The 20926-nt window shown below is 36.0% G+C and overlaps 1 protein-coding gene across 8 annotated transcripts in view; it reads right to left on the bottom strand.

Annotated features, from left to right (window-relative positions):
• Positions 1-5128: 5128 nt before the first annotated feature.
• The window catches only part of LAMB4 (laminin subunit beta 4), a 111738-nt gene continuing 95940 nt past the window's right edge, over positions 5129-20926 (bottom strand). For 7 of the 8 annotated variants that reach the window (XM_036230271.1, XM_016126961.2, XM_016126960.2 and 4 more), the window contains 6 exons: positions 20382-20526; positions 17182-17389; positions 14608-14746; positions 11661-11834; positions 10300-10453; positions 5129-5880 (listed from right to left, as the gene is read on the bottom strand). In XM_036230271.1, coding sequence (XP_036086164.1) covers positions 5741-5880; positions 10300-10453; positions 11661-11834; positions 14608-14746; positions 17182-17389; positions 20382-20526 — 960 coding nt within the window. In that variant the 3' untranslated portion in view covers positions 5129-5740. Of the gene's footprint in view, positions 5881-10299; positions 10454-11660; positions 11835-14607; positions 14747-17181; positions 17390-20381; positions 20527-20926 lie in introns of those variants that run through there. The other variant, XM_016126967.2, reaches the window with a different exon arrangement.

The following is a 20926-nucleotide window of genomic DNA, read 5'->3' as shown; positions in this document are numbered from 1 at the left end:
TCAGAGGGAAAAAAGGGAGCCCCAGAGAATGAAGAGTTGTGTGAGGGCAACTTCTTGGTTTGGGGGAATGTTTAGTGGGGAGGAGTTTACAGAGAGAGGAGAGGATTTTCAACAGCTGCTATAGAGCCTATTCTTGAGAATGGGAGAAATGGGGAAAAGGAGTATTGTCATATGTATGTATTCTATTTCCTTTTGACATTTTCCCCCTCTAAATATTGAGCTAAAGGTTTTAGTTGTTCTCGATTACATTTTTAGAGGGGCTGAACCATATGGTAATCTGTTTTTATGTTATGTTTGAAAATATTTTAATTTAGGTATGGTCTGAGGACTGCCTGGACCAGGTAGTCCAGGGCAGTCAGGCACAAATGGCTTTAATCCACAAGGCCATTGTGCATCTCCAGATCAACTTGCCCCTCTTCTATGCCTCAGGAGGCTGATTTACATGGGAACGTCAGCCTGGTTCTTTGGTTTAGCAAACGGGAAGCACTAACAAGAGACTGGACAAAAGAGGAGAGTGATATCAAGGTGTTTATGTAGGCTTGTCACAGCTGGCTGCCTCCCTTGACAAGAGATTATTGCTCCTGTTAAGTTGGCTGCCTAGATAGTCTGTCTTTAATTTGTAGTTGCCCCTGTTTAAGAGTGGTGATGATTCCCTGTCCAGTACTGGCTCTGGGATGCTACACTGTTCTTTATGGCTTTCCTCCACCCTGTCCACATCTTTGTAAAGAGTCCATTAAGTAAACCATCCCTGCTCATGCTGGGACCCTAATGGTACAGTCAACCAGAGACCTAAGTGTCTTCTGTTTCACCAGTATTATTGTCATCTACATGGTTATAGCTGGCTTACCACATTCTGCGCTAATTTAGGAGAGGGGGAAGTGGTTGGTATGTTATTTTACGGTCCTCTCTATCTTCAAAGCCTCATGCTGATGTCTCTCTGACTTGTTTCAGCCTCTTTTTTCAACTTTTAAGAACCTTATGATTACATTGGGCCCACCTGGATAATCCAGGCTAATCACCCTCATCTAGAGGTTAGCTTATTAGTACCTAAATTCCATCTGTAACTTTCATTTTCCTTTGCCATATAATATAACATACAGATTACTAAGATTAAGACATGCACATCTTTTGGGGCCATTTTTCTGCCTACCACAGAGGGCGAACAGATTCCTTTTAAGGTTGTGCCCTTGAAGTTAGACAAGACATTCTCACTAACATCCTGTTGGCCAGAATTTAGTTACATGGTCACACTGAAACTGCCAGGGAGGTTGAGAAATATAGTCTCTCTAAGTAGGCAGCCTTGTGCCTGGTTAAAATATGGAAGAGTTCTGTTGGCAAAAGAAAGAAGAGGGAGAATGGATATGACAGCAATTTCTAGCCTGTGCCCCATTGGGCTCATTTGTCTTTATTAGGATCTACTTTCAGGTTTCCTTCACTTCATTTTGCCCCTTGGTGACTGGCTAACTGGACTCACCTACTGGTTCTGAGCTGCCCTTTACCTGGCGTTGGTTTCTAATTTAGGAGAAGACAGAATTGTTTTCTTAATGGATCATACTGGCTACCTCATAGTCACTTGTTTTCTGATCTTCATAATGATTTTCTGATGTGACTGGCTGGGTTGCAAGTGTTTTTTCCTGGCCTCTAGTAACAGAGTTTCCTCATGTTTACTGGCCCACCCATATCATTGGTAACCTACTCAGTCTACTGCCCACTGTCTTGCTTTACCTTCTACATTAGGTATCTTAGATCCTGTCTGCCTGCCTTAAATATTGAATCTTTCTAGTCTTGGTCTCCACAGGCCTGGTCCCTACTCTCGGTCCCAACATTGGCTCTTTAACTCCTGCCTTTCATTTAACTTCTGCCCTGAGAAACTCAGAATTTAGTCTAGACATCTCTATGTTGGTGTCTCATACACTTCAATAGATTGCCCAGTATTGGCTAGATGTAGTGTTCACGCAACTCAAATTTAAGAAACTAATAGAATAATTACAACAGAGGCGAAGAAAATGTGTGCATGTTGATGTATGTAAATATCTTACATGAAGAATTAAAATGTACCTTTTAATCATATTAACAGTCAACAATTATGTTGTATAGATGCCTTATATATTTTAATTAATTAATTAATTAATTTAGCTACTCACATCAAATTATCTTTCTGAGATGATAGGAAAAGCCATTCTACCATGAAAGCTGATGGAGCATCTTAAGGGCAGAGTACATGAATCTAAAATCAAGAATAGATATATAGGTGACACTACTCACAATTATATCCAAATGACTCACAGGTAGTATTTTACTTCCTGTACCTATGACTTTAGGCTCTGGTCTCTAAGAAAGTATGATTTTACTAGATGATGCAACAGTGTTCCCCTAAATTGGAATATATACCATTACCCAGCTATTTTAGTTTTCTCATGCTAAAGGATAAACAGGCCAAAAAGGGAGAATTATTATTTTGACTGGAGTAACTATATTGACTTTTAAAGAGAAATAAGTCTGGGGGTCCACAGTGGCAGATCTAGTCAATCTAGTCCTGTCACATCCAGAGGTAAAATGCAATGTAAGAGCACTCTACCCCTACACAGGAAGGACCTTCCAAGGCTTAGAATTCTCAGGAGGGATGATTTGAGTCACTCTGCCTGACAGATACTTGCTAAAGGCGGACAGAATATGGAATATATAGTAAAGAGTATCTGGGGTTTATGATCCCAACTATAGCCTCTTGAAGTTACAGAAATGAAGTCAACCTCAATCTGTGTTTCTCAATATGCAATGTTTTGTATGAACTTATGTTTTTATTATAAAATATAAAACATATTTAATTTCCTTTTTATCCCTCTTCTTTCTCCCACTATTCTATACTTGGTGGATGTTGGTGGTAAACTCTTTCATTTTCTTTACAAGTTACAGTACTTCAAGACAGAATTGTCACAGAAGTGGAAAAGGAACAGAATGTAGCTGGAGACCATAGCCATAGTGCCGGTGTACCTAGTGAGTGATGGGTCACCTAGTGAGTGAATGAATGCAACATTATGTTTGATGAAAACATTTGTTTTTGTTTTAGAAGAAAAAATGTGATAAAGAATGTATTATGATATTAAATGGAAAGAAAGAGTTGAACAATAATGGAAATTTATAATTTTTTGATGCCTGGCATCAAATTCTTCATTTGGAAGATTCCAAAGATAGGTGAAGGCAAAATTCCCTTCCCACTACCAAAGCCGAAGAGGGCAGATATTCTCTCATCTCACTCCCTGGCAGACAGGACACACAAAGAGGCTCAGCCAATTGGAAGGTTACTTCTACCAAGGATGCTGAGCCATGAGAGGGCTGAGCCATGCAGAGACAGAAGTTAATGGGATGGTGGAGAGTGTCCAGGAAAGCCATCATTAGCAGCCTAACCTGAGTGTTACTGAAGTGTGATCTTGAATATACTCACAGATGCATAATTGTCCTTGGTTACTTTTTCTCCAGTCATTTCTTCAATTTTATGTGCTATCAGACATTCTTTCTGTAAATTCCTTTCCTGCTTAATAAACTACCTCTAGTTTTCAGTGTTTGCCATCAAGAACTCAAACTGGTAAAATTATAATATTTAATTGTTTTTTATTGTTAGTTATTTGGATTCTTTGAGTTTTTACATAAGTAGTGCTACAATGAGTTATTCACAAAATTTCTCTCACCCCTCCCCCATATTTAAGATGATTTTCTTAACATACAAGTTCAGTTGGTCATAGAAAAGATCTTGCTACACATTGTCAAATTGGCAATGTATAAGAGATACAATTTCACTAACTCTTTGTCTTGATCACAATCTTGAACAATTGATGCCAGTAAATAATAGAAGTTAGGATGATCTAGCTGACATTATTAAAGAATGAGATTTCTCATATATACACATTGTTTTTAAAGATAACCAATGCTTATTATTTTCAACACCAAAGTTTAGAAAGCATAACCACTTCTTAAATGCAATTTTCCAAAGTGCATCACATATTTCCTAACTTCGTTGAACTGCAGTCCCCAGAGATCCATGGAGATGATGGGTTTATCTTGCCCTAGTCTTTGATTCTCAAGATTTCATGACTGGAGAATTGTCTGTCTCTCTAGAACTAAACAACCTCTCAGAAGACAGAAATTCTTCCTCCTTTAACCCTTTCCACACTCTCTGGAATGTTACCTTATAGTCTCTGATCACTGCAAAGATAGAGCAATTGAATGCTGCTGATGCAAACAGACAACTATGCTTGTAAAATTAAGGCTATCATTCATACAAAGGTAAAAATTAATATCCGGGTGGGAAAGCTGGAGCATGTTTCACCCTCCACATTAAACAACTTAGGTTTTTTAACTGTGGTTCCTATTGTGCACCATTCTTTGATGTAAGTTTCCCTAAGTGCTGGGTATGTGGAGCATTATCATCATATATCTCAAGAGATTTCTGGGGGTAGTCCTTCCTGTAGAAAAGTTTCATTCTATTCCTCAGGATCTCCAGGGAGCTGTAATTTTCCTTAATAACCTACATTAAATCAATTTCTATCAATAGAAATTTCATATTTATATCTAATTCTAAAGCCCCTCTGTTGAATTTTTAAATCCATCTTTTATGAGTCAGTCCTTGATAGAAATGGCTCCAGTTACTTTTCCCCTTTCATACATCGATGTTGGTATATATTATTTCTTATTCAAAAGTGTGAGACCAAATTCCCTTAAAATAAGCTCTCTGAAGGATAGCTTCTACAAACAGAATTAATATGCTTTATTATTTATCATACATGTGAAAAAAGTTAATGTGAAATCAAAGACCCATTTGAAATGAAACAATCTGATCTTTTATACTAAGCAATAATAACAAAATTGCTGGTCTTTTAAAAATAAGTAGCATATTTACAGCAGAAATGCTTGCAGACAAATTATGAAAAGTAGTTCAATATTTAGTTTTTGAATATTGTTCCAGTGCCATTTGGGGAAAAGAGAATCTTTTGGTTGAGAGGATAAATAGAAAAGTAGGTACAAAAACAAGTTACATTTTGAATTGTATACATTTTATTTAGAATATAGTAATAGTTTTACAGATAAAGCAAATCTAAATAAAAATATAGGACAATCTATTATATACCATCTATATTCCACCCTAGCATTAGAGATATTGATTGATTCATTTTAATTTAATTTGTTTAAATTTATTTGTTTTAATTTTATTTTATTGTAAGAACATTTAATATGAGAGTTACCCTCAAAACATTTCTAAGTATACAATACCCTATTGTTAACTATGCAGATAATGTATAGTGGAACTCTAGAACTTACTCATTTTACTTAACTGAAACTTTATGCCAGTTGGTTAGTAACTCCTCATTCTCCCCCACCCAAGCCTCTGACAATTTATTTAATTTTAGGTTCACTTGACTGAAATGAGTATTAGTAAATAGTATACTTATTTAGATTTGTACTTGTCATATGTAACTAATTATTTTTAAGTTACAAAAGGTGAGAGGAAAGGTTTCTGCAACCAGAGACAATCTCTTTACTTCTCCCTTTTTATTCCATGCAAAGTGGCATTTCCTTGGCCTGGTTCTGCCTCAGCCACACTGAGCAGATCTGTAGCAAGGAGAGGGCTCCAGGAAGGCGAGGCACAAGAGACTGACTATTTGCGTTTTTCAAGTTCAGTAGAGCTCTCAGGTTTGCTCATCAGAAGGCAGAAATGAAGGCACAGGCTTTTGTACTTTAACTCTGCCTAAGTATAGCAGGTTGCATATTTATTTTCTTGCTCATCAATTTCATTTTTAATGCCAATGACTTGATCTTCCAACTGTTTCAGTTGATGAGCTTTTTCTTGTCTACTTATATTCAAATCTTGGATCTTCTTTTCTAAATCTGAAAAAAGAAAATGAAGCAAACAATAGATTTCCAATTGATAGATTCTTCCTGGATTCCCATGTGATACCCAACACAGAGATTTGTGTGTCTCTTAAATAAAGATTGAGTTTTATGCTTTGAATCAATAGATAAAACATTTATTTCCACCAGACTTCTCAAGGTTTTCACAGAAATCAGAGCAGAGAAATTGATATTTTTGCCTAAAATATTCTACACTTAAAGGCATTTATCAATGTGAGTCTATAGCTATTTAGAATTGATTAGAAATAAAGAGACAGATGACAAGCTTTGATTGGATTTATTGAGGTACTATATTTCCAAAAGTATAGTCCTTCTATTTTAACTTCACTTTTTAAAATGTGTTCTTCATTTTAGGGCATCCCAATCTTTCAGTAAAAAGGATTGATATTTTCATTTCATTCTCCTCTGCTAATATTGAAGTCCTCGAATAGTAAAAGCAAAGCAATACCTTTCTTGGCTTCACTTTTAAACATCCATCCATCCACTCACCCATCTATCAATCAACAAATATGTGGGAATTATGTTAAACACAAAGAAGGAGCCCAAAGGGTGGTGAATGGAGATGGTACAAAGAGCTATAGTTAACAGTGTGAGCGGCCTTTGGAAAAGAACCTGGTTTTAGGTTCTACTTCACTTGGTCAGATCACACCTGGATACTCAGCTGATTCTGAGTAACTGTCAAACTAGCATGTTGCATGTGTTTAGAGGAAGGAACCAGATGGTGAATAAATTTGGAACTGTCCTGTGAACAAAAATTGAATTAACTGGTAATGTTTCATGTAAAGGAAAGAAGATTCAGGGCATATACTATAGCTATTTTCAAATATTTCAGGACCAGAAAAGCAGAGTAAATATGCTTTTTTGGTTATCTTGAGGAAGTAGAAAGAAACTAGCAGGTGAAAGTTCCATGAAGATTTTGTCAATATAAAGAACTTTCTAGTGTTTAAAGACTAAAGAGCTTCTATGGAAGATGAGGAGCATTTTGTCACTAGAAACTTTCAAATATAGATCATTCAGGGTTGAAAAGGGGATTCAGCATTGGAAATATATTTCCGGAAAAAAAAAAAGAAAAGAAAAAGACTCCTGTGTTTCTACCACATAAGTTATTACGATTGCGCTGCTTACTTTTCACTTGCCCCACCAGATACGTTCCGTATATTCCTCTGTGTCCTGGAAAGCTAGCCTTCCTGGATAATGTCACCTGGCTCCCTTGACCTCTAGCTTTCATTCATATTTGGCCACTCCCCAGTTTGAGAAGTGATCAGATAGTGGGAAGAGCTAGCGGACTCTGTTCCTGTTGAACAGCAGGTTCTGGAAGTCCTTACATCTCTCAGCACCAGCTCCTGCCTGGTGGCCTTTTCCCCTCTGCTCCGGCATTCATGGGTCTACTTCATAGCACTGACACTCCTGCTTTCTCTGCTCCTTCAGGCCCAGGTACCCTGATGGCTTCTCACTGCAGCTATCACCCAGAACCCCCACACCCTTCATTGATTCTCTTAACTCCTGCGCTGTTTTGGTAGTTCCTTCCCATCAAGAAGTAGAGTCTAGTTACCTTTCCCCACAAAACCAGCTTTACAAGTTGTTTTGACCAATAGAAAGTGGAAGAAATGATGCTGCAAGACCTCAAGAGCCTCAAAGCTTCTGTGCTCATTCTTGAGGAACCCTGAAACTACTGTGTTGCAATGAAGCCTGGAATGAAATACCTTATAGAGAAGAGAGGTTCAGCCTCTCAGCCAAGCCTGGCCTTTGGCAGACCTGCCAGTTGACCTATCAGATGAATGTAGCTACTTGAATAGATAACTGAGACAGCTAGGCTTATAAATGCATGATCCAGAATTACATCCAAGTATGCTTTCTGTTTCTTGCTGGGACCCTGATGGACAAGCTCTGTGGAGGGACCCTGGCTGCAGACTGTGGCCCGTTCTCCATTCTCTCAACTTTGATCTAACCAAGATAAGTCAGGCTCCTTTCTAGAATCTCACAGACATCTCTTCCTAACAGATGGGAACAGAGCACAATATTTGTGGTCCAGCAAAGTTGGGAAGATGGCCAAACTAAATACTGTTTTTCCTGTCCTGTTGAATTGTGAAAATGGCCTTAATGTGAAAAGAGGAAAAATAGAATGTGTTTTTTTAGACTTCTTTGAAAAGTCCCCTAACTTAAACTTCCCTTCCAACCTAATTTTGAAAACTGTAAAAGTTTTAGTCTCTGGGTATAAGTGAAAACAATTTGGATCCTGACATAAAATGTAAGACAAAAAATATTCTCCCATCTTTTTGCTCTTATAGTAAGGATCAGGGTCTGGGAATAATAGAAACTGAGTTTCATGTTATTGTCTATGGAGTGGGGTATAGGGTTAAAAATACTTTGTCATTTTAAATCTTTCCTAGTATATATTTTTTAAATTATTATGAAAATGCTAAAAATGAAAAAAAAAATGCCCACAAGCTCACTACTTTGAAACAATTATATAAATGTAAAACGTGTGTTTTCCTCTTCATTCTCCCTCTCTTCAGAGATACCTAATGTTAAAAGTTTGGTATGTATCCTTCCTGACTTTGGGCCACACTAATGGTGCATTTTCATTTTTTTCATGTCATAATGATGATATAAGTGGTTGCAAGGCCAGAGACTCATTTATAACAAAGAAACATTTATAAGAGAGGAGTTTTGGTTATTTTAAAACTTTGAGAATTACTTACATTACAAATGAATATAATTGTCTAAAATTTTGGGAAATAGTACATACAACCAAAGTGGAACTAGACCACTCGACATTTGATATTTCTTGATGGTTTAGAAGTAAGTAGTTAAGGACATGATGATTGCCGAGAAAAATCATGAGTATCAGTTGTAGAAAATAGAAATCCCAAAGAACTTTCTGATTGTACATATTCTAAGTGTGCACACTTCGTATGCATCAGAATTTCCATTTTGATCAAAATCCTTGTCCAGAATATGATTCTTTCTGGTTTGCTACCTACAGACCTATGCTAGATGACCTAGTACCCCAGAGTCTAGATCACACTGACTCCGAAATAGTTGTTTACACAAGGCAAGAAAATAAGCAGCACAGATTGGGGCAGGGTTTTTCAACTTCAGTACCCCTGATACTTTGAGCAAAATAATTGTTTGTCATGGGGGGAGTGGTGGGCGGGCAGCCATGTCTTGTGCATTACAGGATGTTTAGCAACATCCCTGGCCTCCAGCTACTAGATGCTAGTTGTACCCTCAAGTTGTGACAAGCAGAAATGTTTTCACATATCCAGAGGAGAGGATAAAATTACCCCTAGCTGAAAACCATTGGGTTAGGAAAAAGGCATTTCGAAGTGATCAAAGGTAAATATCATTTCCTTCTGATTAATGCAGAGTAAATGCTCATTGTTTTAGATGCCCTTTTAAGTAAAATCGTGCAAGAGTCTTGTTTCTTTGCAGTCCCCAAAACACAAACCCAATTTTTTCTCTTTCCTCAGTGGACTCATATATATGTGGTCAAACTGTGTCAATGATCAATTGAAAATGATATAAATTCTATCAGGAAAGTGGAATATTATGATGTTATTGTCAAATTAATGGAGTGGGAAAAAGAATAGATAGAACTACTATAAAATCCAGCAATCCCACTTCTGGGTATATATCCAAAGGAAATGGAAACTGTATCTTGAAGAGATGTCTGCACTCCCATGTTCTTTGCAGCATTATGCATAATAGACAAGACATGAAAATAATCTGAGTCCGTCAATGGATAAATGGATAAAAAAAATTATATATATATATATATATAAACACACACACGTATATATATATATATATATATATATACACATGTATATGTGTGTGTGTGTGTGTGTATAATTCAGCCATGAAAAAAGAAGGAAATTCTGCCATTTGCAGCAACATAGATAAAACTGAAGGTCATTATGCTAAATGAAATAAGCTAGACAGAGAAAGACAAATACTGTACTATCTCACTTATTTCACTCATATGTAGAATCTAAAAAAAAAAAGTTGAACTCATAGAAACAGAGAGTGGAGTGGAATGGTGGCTGCCAGGGGTTGGGGGATGGGGAAAATGGGGAGATGTTCGTCAAAAGGTACAACCTTTCAATAACGAGATGAATAAATTCTAAGGTACTAATCTAATCATCTAATGTACAGCATGGTGCTGACTGTAGTTAATAATATTGTATTATATATGTGATTAGATTTTAAGTATTCTTACCACAAAAAATAAAAAAGGTAACTATGTAAGGTGATAGATGTGTTAATTAATTTAATCATGGTAATCATTTCACTATGTATATGTCTAGTAGATCATGCTATTATACAGTTTAAATATATACAATTCTATTTGTCAGTTATACCTCACTAAAGCTGGAAAAAAGGGACAGATACCTGTTATTCTTCTTATTTTGTCCTCTGTATCTCCAGCTAATTTCTCTGCTGCATCTTTTAGCTGTTTCACTTTTCCTAACATTTCCTTTGCCAGTCCTGTAGCACTTGTCTTATGTTGAAGCATAGCATATTGAGTTTGTAGCTCAACAAACTTCTGTAACAGAGCAATACTCCTGTCATTGGAAAAATATTCATAAAGCATGTACATATGCATGATGTTGCATGATCCTGTTCATAAATGGAATAAGAGAAACCATAATATACCCTGATATTTTCAAAAGGGCTTCTATTTGCCCAGGTTGAAAAAAAATCTCAGCTTTAGTTAATTAAAAATAAAGCTTCCTTGTTGCAAAACAACAATCATGATTTCATGTTAAGGCAACTATTTATGAGGCACCGATTGTCCTGAACTATGTTAAGGTAAGAGATACAGAGGACAGAATGATCCAGTTCTGCCCTTGACAAATCTTGGTTCAGTTGGGTTGAACAGCTCCATCTGCAGAATGCATGCATGACAGAGTAAGCAGTGACAACTTAGAAGCAGCAAGGTATACATTATTTGGTTGGCAAAAAGGTGAGAGAGAAATGAGGTAAGAAGGGAGGCAGGAAGGGAAGTAGAAGTGTTAGTAGAAAGATCTCCCTTAGAGTTAGAAAGGGGTCAGACACAAGAATGGAATATGGAAGTGGGAAGAGGGTGGGCAGGAAGCAGTTTCTCAATCTCTGTTCCATGGAAAATGCTCTCAACTCCCAAGTCAGTGGAAAATTTACCCAGCACATTAGGGATTAAAAACAAGAAAATAGACCAATGGTAAAAACAACTTAACATTTTTCTCTTGCTTAAGCTACCATATTAATGCTACCGTGCTAAGAAAATGAGATGGTAAGTTCTTTCAGCAGCCTAAATTAATGGGCCACTTTCCACAATGGTTTGATTAACTCACTCTGATTTTTGCAACTTGATCTATTCTCTGGCAGGTGACTTTCACTTCTTGTTTTCTTTATATGTTATGTGATTTAATTAGAGTAAAGGGCTAATACATGTAAAATAAACCAGTGATGTAAACTGTAAAAGTTTAGACCTTCAGAAAAAATTTGACCAGGAGACCACTAAGAATACTAGAGAGAGTAGTTAGGGAGCAAATACTCCAACATGATTTGGCCAAAGGACTCCTGCCTTCATCAAAGACAGCCCTCCACTGCAGAAAAGACTTCCTGTATCGGAATCCCTACAGACATACTACTGAGCATGGACCAGCTCTACAGGAAATCCTGATAAATGGCGCAAAAATCTGGGGTTAAAGTATTAGCCTTTGAACAAGCACTGTTTGTCTGCTCTTGGTGGCAGTGGTAGGCCTAATGACCTCCTCAAGGCTCCTGGCCTGGCGTCTGGCCGATTCGGCCTGAGCTTCTGCATGGATGACTTGCTCTTGATTCCTTTGCAGCTTGATCCGCAGCTGGGAAAGTCCATCCTCCAGTGCTGACTGCTGCTTTGCTAAGTTCAGCTCATTCTTAGTCTCCTTGGCTTGATTTTCAGCCTGTTGTTGATTTAAAGATCAGAAAGGAGAAAGTCTGTTTATGTAACAAGAAACAAAAGAGAAAATAAATGATTTAATTACCCCTCAGAAAATAAGCTAGGTATGAAGGGCAACAAAATTATTCTTTTGCTTTTTCTGTTCCATTTATAAAAAAAATGTTAAAATAAAATACTTCAGACATACTAAAGAGTCTAAGAGAAAAATATGATACACATCCATGTACCCACTAGCCAGTTTAAGAGTACAAAACATTGCCAGTAAGCCAAGGTCCTCGGTATACCACTCCCCATCCTATCTCCTCCTCTCTTTCCTCCTAAAGGCAATCACTACCCTGAAACTAATATTTGTCTTTCCATGTACTTTCATATGCTTTTTACTATATCCCATGCAATATTTCTAACAACATACATTAGGTCCTATTTTTGACTGTATACAAATATACCATTATTTGATTTTTATTTTCCAATTATTTTTCTATTTTCCAGTTAATGAAGGTGGCTTCTATTTTTCCCCCTTACAAATAATAACGAACATGTTATACTTATTTTTTATTTCGATGACTATACCTGTCATATTTAGAAGTCTGATTTAAATATTTCTGAAATCTAACCAGTCATTTGTTATCTCTTATCTCCTATTCTTTGGTCATACTTTCACGCCTTCTTTGATTTCCTTAAACATAATAAATGTTCTTTTTTTGTATTCTATATCCAGTAATGGTAATATCCACATCTGGTTGCATTTACTATTTCTCTTGTTTAAGGAAATTGTTTCTTTATGTGTTTTGGGGGAATTCTTTGAGGCTTGGGTTTTAAGGTGCATTCCTTTGGAGGAGATTTTCTGTTTGCCTCTGTCAGGCATTTGAGGGCACCACCACCCCAAGATCACTTTAGATGACATTTTTAGCTTGAGTTGTTGGGGCCACCCCGATAGTGTGAATCCTAGTCCCAAACTCCTGTGAGAGCCAGCTCAGCTTTAGCAATTCTTAGTGAAGACTTTCCCTTCCACCCAGGGGCAAATGTCTTTACTGGTGTTTCTCTCTCTCTCTCTCTCTCTCTCTCTCTCTCTCTCTCTCTCTCTCTCTCGATATAGATAGCAATAGATATAGATAGATAGATTTAGAGATACAGATATAGATATATCTGCATAATAATTTAAGATTTCACTGAGAATTTTACCTTTTTGGGGTACCAGCACTATGCAGGGTCTTATTTCCTACTTGTGTGGGCTTTATTTTCTGTCTACGATACATGGTGACCATTAAAACCAACAGCTCTAATATACCAGAGATTAGCAGATGCCCTCTGCCTGCTGTCAGGTTCATGCTTAATTACCTCTCTGGATTCATGCTTTCCTGTCATTTTTGGCATCTGAGGATTTCCTCTCTTCATACTATTTCCTCTCTTCGATACTAATTCAGCTATGCATTTAAAAATTTTTAAATGTCCTAGCTAACATTTATAGTTTCTTTCTCTTTCTTTCTTTCTTTCTTTCTTTCTTTCTTTCTTTCTTTCTTTCTTTCTTTCTTTCTTTCTTTCTTTCTTTCTTTCTTTCTCTCTCTCTCTCTCTCTCTCTCTCTCTCTCTCTCTCTCTCTCTCTCTTTCTTTCTTTCTTTCTTTCTTTTCTTTATTCTCTACTAGTAAGGTTCCTTGGGGTAGTGGTCCACCATACTTTTAGAAATAGAAGTCTCTGTGCCCTTGGGCATATGTCAGAGTTTTTCTAGAGCAGGAATCTTTAAATTTTTTTCTGTAAAGGGCTGGATAGTAAATATTTTACACTTTGTAATCTATAAAGCCTATACTGTGATTATTCAATTCTGTGCCACTGTAGCATAAAAATAGCCACAGATAATATGTGGCTATATTTCAATAAAACTTTGATATGGAAAGAGCTGGTACACCCATTTGGCCCCAGGGCTATATTTTGTCAGCTCCTGTTCTAGAGAACATGCCTAAAAGGAGGAAAATCTGGAGGCCTTCTTAATTCTTTTGCCACCCTATATATGCTACCTCTTTATATCCAATCCTCTGATTTCCTGGTGCACTTCTTCCTGTTCAGTTGCTTTTTGCTTTTCTTTTTAACATATATGTATTTAAATCTATAAAATACAGCTGAAGAATTGAGATTGAGTAACTCGCAATCTGATAGGAAGGAGATGTGATAGACGATGGAGCCTTGGAGGAAGAGACTTCACACACCCTGGAACTGGGTCCTGTCCTGTGCCCCAATTGCCAGAATTCCTCTCCTTGATCAATTGCAATGGGTAAACCATGGCCTTGCTCCCTCCAAACTCTGGATGGAACACTTTTTTTAGGATAAGATATTTTTTTCAGTTGTAGGATACTCTGATGAGATTTTATGGACATTTGGTTACAAAAACCTGGCAAGAATTAACTTCATTTCTTTGGTTTGTGAACTTTAAAAAGTCTATAACTTTCCCTGGTATCAGAAGGGATAAACTCTAGCCTCAAATCTACTTTTAAGTAGCTGTGTGACCTTGGAAAAGTCACTTAACCTCCCTGAGTCTTAGTTTCCTTACTGATAAGCTGGCAATAGCACCTGTTTTATCCCAAGGATTGGTCAACAAGGAAACGTAATGTTGCTGGGAGAGCTCTATAAAATATTATATAAATGCTACCATAATCTTATTTTATCCTAATAATAATCCCATCAGACAGGTAAGGCAAGCATGACATTGGCATACAGAAAAACTGGGTTGTTTCGACCCTCAAAATCTATTTCATGTTAGTTTCAAAGAAAAAAAGAGAAATACCTGCAGTATATTCTTTTTTATTTTTGTTATCTCAGCAGTCAGCTGTGTGATAGTAGAATTTGCCCGTTCTTGAGTGATTTGAACTTGTTGCAACTTATTCAATATTTTGTTAAGATTTAATAGAACATTTGCTGATTTTCTAAGGTAAAATATTAATATTTCAGGTTAGATAAATATGCAATTATTCATTTATTTCAACTTGTGAATTCATTGGAGTCAACCAAAAGCTTTACCAAATTATTTATAAAGTAAATTAAAATTACTCTTAAGTGAGGCAAAATGCTAAAGTCTTCATTCTGAATAACAGACATATTAAATGCCAATAAAAACACATACATATGCATGTGCACATACAGATTTCACCAGATATGGAAATCAAGGACACAGGTCTTGTGTATTAATTTGTTATAAGCACAGAGGTTTGGGAATATAACTGCCAAGTTTTGAACAGAAAAACTATCCTCAGCCAATTCTAGTGCTCTAATTTCTCAAACTTGAGCAACAATTTCTAAATTCTTATTGGAGTGGGGCTGAGGGTCAAGAGGCTCCACAGAGAGCAAAGAGAAGAACTAAAGGCCTTGCATTTTTAGGCTGTGTTTATTCAGGTTTAAAGCTTCAGTAGCATTCCAGCTGCCCAGGGGCCCAGTCAGAGGTTAAAATCACAAGCATTCCAAATGATAGGCGATTTTATAGAAATGAGCTCACCTCAAGTTAACATTCACCAGATACTTAGATCTATGGGCTCAAATACACCTTCGGAAAAATGTACCAAGTGAGATAAATATCAGACAGATCTTTGCAGAGGCATAATTAGAAATGTTTGTGCTCAAAGCCAAAACAGCTAAATTGCAAAATGCCCTCTTCCCCATCCAACCTATCCTCTTCTCCCAGTGGGCATAAGTCTCTTAAAAACAAAAAAACAAAAAAAAATGCTTTCTTTAGAGCAGTTTAGGTGCACAGCAAAATTGAAAGGAATGTACAGAGTTCCCATATATCCCCTTCCCCCACAGGTACATCTCCCCGCCTCCACCCATTATCAATATGCCTCACCAGAGGGCACATTTATTAGAATTGACAAACCTGCACTGGCATATCGTAATCACCCAATGTTCATAGCTTATCTTAGGGTTTATTCTTGGTGTACATTCTAAGGGTTTGGACAAATGTATAATGACATGTATCCATCATTATAGTGTCATACAGAGTATTTTCACTGTCTTAAAACTCCTCTGTGTTCCATTTCTTCATCCTTCCCTTTGACCCCTGGCAACTACTGATCTTTTTTACTGTCCCCTCAGTTTTGCCTTTTCTGGACTGGCCTACAGTTGGAACCATACAGTATGTCACCTTCATTTTCTATGCTTCTTTCTCTAGTTACATGTAGCTTTCAGGAGCCTTCCTTTCTTAAAACAGCACCCCCCCTCCCCATACACATGCACCATATCTTTTTACTGAAGTCATTTTTTTTTCTTTTAGATTTTCAATGTACTACTCATTATAATGCATTTAGAAAAGAAGGAGAAGGAGAAGGAGAAGGGAACCAAGAAGAAGAAAAGTATCAGCAAGGGAAAAATTTACCAGTAATCCTACCACCTTTTAAAGTACTGGTATATTCTAGCATTTTGTTTTACAAAATTTTTTCTTTTCATGATTGAGATCCTCTTCCATGTATAATCTGCTACCTTATTTTTAAAAGCATTAGCATTACACTGTAAGAATCTGCATGTTGTTAAAAATCCTTCATTTACATCATTTTTAATAGTTGTGTGATTGTACTGATGTTACTTAATTTTCCTAGTTTTAAATATTAAAACTGGAAGGAGTTGGATTTACAGTTGAGTCTGGTACATTTCATTTATGTAAGTGGATCATGAGACAGAGAGGGCAGCTCAGGTCTTGACTCTGATGGGCATCCAAAAATGGTGGTGGATGTTGATGATGTAACCACTATCCAACAACCCTATCATCCTGACCCACAACACCCTATGCTCATAAAGCATCAAGATGGCTTTTCTTTTTGCTTGGCTAAGTCAACAAGGGCAGAAGGAAGCATGAATTAGTTAACTCTTTGTACTGTGTATATCTTTTTACTCCTGTATTATTCCTGGGGCACTAGTGTTCATTTCTTCTATTCCTCGCCATCATATTTTTTACTAAAGTCATTTTTTAATATAGATTTTGAAAGTACTGCTTATTATTGTAAATTTAGAAAGTACCAAATATAAGTAAACAAGAAGGGAAAAATACTCTGATATTCTCACCACTTGTTAAGATACTGTAATATAATTAGTATATGTCATTTATTCGTTCATATTGGTACAAAGAGGTAATAGACCATTGGAAAGGCATTTTGAGTTTAAGGAAAATGGGAAACAGGCATCTTTGCACACTATCTCTCAATTTCCCAGCTTCCTGGGGGCCCCTCCACAGACAACTTAGCCCTCAATTTAGGTACCAAATTATTGGAGGGTAATCTCATTTGAATGTTATAGTTCCTTAGGCAAATATTTTTCAAATGGCCTTTTAGTGGCTGGCCTGTTAGAGCAAGATGAGAATATTAATACTGGTACTTACTCAGCTGCTTTTGCCTTCACCAAAACCTTTCGGACTCCATCTGCTGTTTTATTTAGCTTGTCCTCATCTGTCCTGTAGGCCTCACACAGTTGCATAAATTTCCATATTTTGTCAAGTTCCTGGGTTAGATTTTGTGAAGTTATTGGCAGGTGGATGTTAAGAACATGATTTGCAACCTTCTCTATGTCCTCTGGAGGCACATTTTCCTCTTAAATAAGAAGGTGGATTTTAGGTTATTATGTCTCCTTATCAAATACTGTATCTTTTAAGTATAATAGAAACAAACTAAGTCAAATGCACTTGTATTCGATTGTATATGTCCGTAGAATGCAGGGGTTAGATTGTATATGTTCTATAGATTCTTCTTCATCTTCAATTTCCCTTTGCTCTAAAAGGAACATTGCTCATACAGTGCTGAGTACCTGCTATACTTGTTGGAAAAATGAAAAATTCCAGACTTGGGATATTTTATATATGCTACAAAATATCCTTATAAAATTTTTTTATTATAAGCACAAATTCAAAAGCAATTAAAATGTTTAGATGCCAATCATTGAAATTCAAACACAATGAATAAGATTCTGGGGCAGCCCTGGGCTTGGACTCAACAAAACTCAGTTCGAATTTTTCATGACATTAAAAAGGCTCACGATTTTTGCTCGTCTGTATGACTGAGTAACTATATCTGTTGTTGCCACTCAAAGGTCTATCTTGAGAAGGAAATACAATACAGAGTAAAGTATCATGTGAATAACATCATAAAGAAACTGCTAAATACATCTCTGCCCTGCTTTTCAGAAAAATAAAATTGGCCCCCTTCTGAGAACTAACATGGAAGATGGACTGGTAGTGTTTGGGGTAACAACCACCATTGTCTGTCTCCCTACTGAGGACAGCGTAAGTTCCACGGGGAATTCGAGATGCATTAGACAGAGATTTGATCCTCAAAGGGTTTACCACCAAGTGGGGAAACATAAATTATTGCATAAAAATACTGATTATGTAAGAAGAGAAGTGATAAATATAAGAAAGTACTTCAGGAAGAACTTCAAAAAGGCATTTTAACCGAGTCTTGGAGGACAGCAGATTAAATTCGTGGATATATGGGGTGAGGGGAGGGGTAAGAGGCATTCTAACTGAGGGGACCATAGAAGCAAAAGTTCATAGTAGAACAAGAAACAGTTCATACTCACTCTTGGTTGTAGAATGGGGTGTCTAAAATTGGAAGAGCAGTTCGGAAAGGCTGGGAGCAGGTCACGCGAACCCCTAAATGTGAGGCTTGGAATTTCTTTAGGTGGCAATGGGAGCCACAGATGGTTTTTAGCATTTTAGTGGCATGACACAAGTTTACAACTTTTTTGCGGTCACTTTTGTTTTGGCTATTTTGATGAATATAAAAATATTTTTTTCTGTAATTTTCTTATGAAATGCAACTTTTTTTGTGTGAATAAGTTATATTCTAAACAGAATCAGGGAGTTTTTAAAAATAGTCATTCTTTTTGTAAGAAGTTCTAATAAAAAGTGGTTTTCATTTAACCACATTTTAGTCATTTAACACTCATTGATATTTATTATGACATTATAAATTCAAAAAAATTCAATGGGATTTTCAGGAGAAGTGACGCAGACTTTGTTAATATGGAATTCAGCAAACAAGAAAAATATAAAGATGGTCAAAGAAGAGTTGACTAGTGAGGTCACCATACAGTCTAATGGTGATTTTATTTGGGCTTCACAGCAAGGAAAAGAGAAGAATTGGGTGAATGAAATGTACTGCTCCCTGGTGACACTGATCAGAGAATATTCTTTAATGGAATAGGATTTTTCTCTATGCTTTGTCTAATTTTTGTTGTAATAATTTGAATACAGTCTTTTTTCTTTTTAATTCCTTGGGTTAAAGTAAAATTTTATTAGGAATTTACTCAGTAGCAATGAGAAATAGGACTTATAAGGGAAAATGCTCCATGATCTGATGAATTAGGTAAAAAGCTGGTAAAGCCTTCTCTTGGGTCTCAGGGCATATTCCACCATTTTCACACAACTGGTCTGGCAGTTTTGATTTTATTTTTGTATTGGTGCTGAATTGACTCATATCTGCAGAAATAGCTAATGTGTTCCTCAATCCAACCAGTTCCTGGATCTTTGTCTAGTCAATACCAATCCATCTAGCTAACTCATTGAAAATTTGCTTTTGAATGAACAAAATGTCCAGTAGACTGGTTCTACCTCCATTCATTTTTACTGATTATTTTGGTAATTTTTACTGATTCTTTTTATTACTTAATTATTTTCCTTTCTTGAAGATCAGCACTAGAAGCTGCCAATACTATTTCTAGAAATATTGAGATGAAAAAATACTTGGCCACAGGGGTCTCCTGTAAGTTTTAAACATATTAATGAAGTGATTGCACAGATTGTAATAGATATCCCAATTGTCAATTCATGTAGAGAGTGTTCAATTATTGAGTTTAGAAGATGGCTATGGAAAAGAAAGGCTCTTGAGATGAATTCCATGTAGTTCTGTACCCAAACTGCATTATTTGCAGAGTAAGGTTTCTTGTCAATTTCCAGCCATACTATTTGATTTATATTTTTAATAAGTCTCTGGAGTTTAAAACATGTCTCTCCCCAAATAAAGCATGGTGAGGAATAGGTTCATAATTATAATTATAATAATTTATAATAGTAATGAATTAAATAGTTTCTTTTGGTCACAAAGAGCAATGTGAGGCTTGGGAAAAAGCTGATAATAGTTAATAACTGATATTTTAGAAGCCGGTACACTATGGTATTTGATACACAACCCAAAATTTGGCATACCTCGATCTCATACACTCTGTCAGCAGAGAAAATTATGGAATCCCAACATTAGGGAATCTGATAGAGGCATCACACTGGACTTCCCTTTTTTTAAAAAATAAAATGACTTTAAACACAAAATTTATTTGTTTAGAATTTTAATTAAATTCTAGAATTTATTACTAAATTAATCTCATACAGAGATTATATATATATTTGGTCCGGAGTTAATATTTTGAGATTATTTTCATTAGGAAAACTCAAATCAAGGGGTACATCATGTTTCTGATTTAGACATGTCATTTACAATTAATGTGATTTGGAATTGGTTGAGAGGTTTGAGTATACATTAAAAAAATAAAAGAAACAATAAGTTGTTCTAATATTTTTTTAAAAATTACCTGACAGAAACTTTTTCAGTTTTTTGATTAAAAGATTCATTTTTTCTTTTTCGGATTCACTTTGGTTTTTCATATTCCTCAGTTTCTCACTTAACTGTAAGGTGTTGTTTTTTGAGACTTCTGCCAGTTTACTTATATTTTTTATCTGAAATTAAAAAAAACAACAATGAGGGAAACACAACTAGGCATATTCTGTGATGTTTAATTGCTTAGCTGGACCAAATAAAACTGTTACTAAGAATGAAATAGAAGTGTAGGTAATTTAATAATGGATTCATTTTAAAAGACTCTTTTAAAAGATATTATTTGCTTTCATTATATTTTCTTAATAATATAAATTTATCTTAAAACATTATTAATATTCAAAATTATTATTTGAAAACAATATTGACTAGTACTAATGACTTTTTCTGACACAAATCTCAAACACAAATTCTGTTTTAATGAGGCTTTAGCAGTCCGTAATATCAACAAATTTCACTTACAACTAGTTACTTACAGTGGCCATATGTCCAACAAGTTTAGAGCACTTTCCTTTATATAAA

Source organism: Rousettus aegyptiacus, unplaced genomic scaffold, assembly GCF_014176215.1.
Source record: "Rousettus aegyptiacus isolate mRouAeg1 unplaced genomic scaffold, mRouAeg1.p scaffold_m13_p_13, whole genome shotgun sequence".
NCBI lineage: Eukaryota > Metazoa > Chordata > Mammalia > Chiroptera > Pteropodidae > Rousettus > Rousettus aegyptiacus.
The sequence above is the reverse complement of the archived record's forward strand: the minus strand, read 5'-3'. Positions and strand labels throughout refer to the sequence as shown.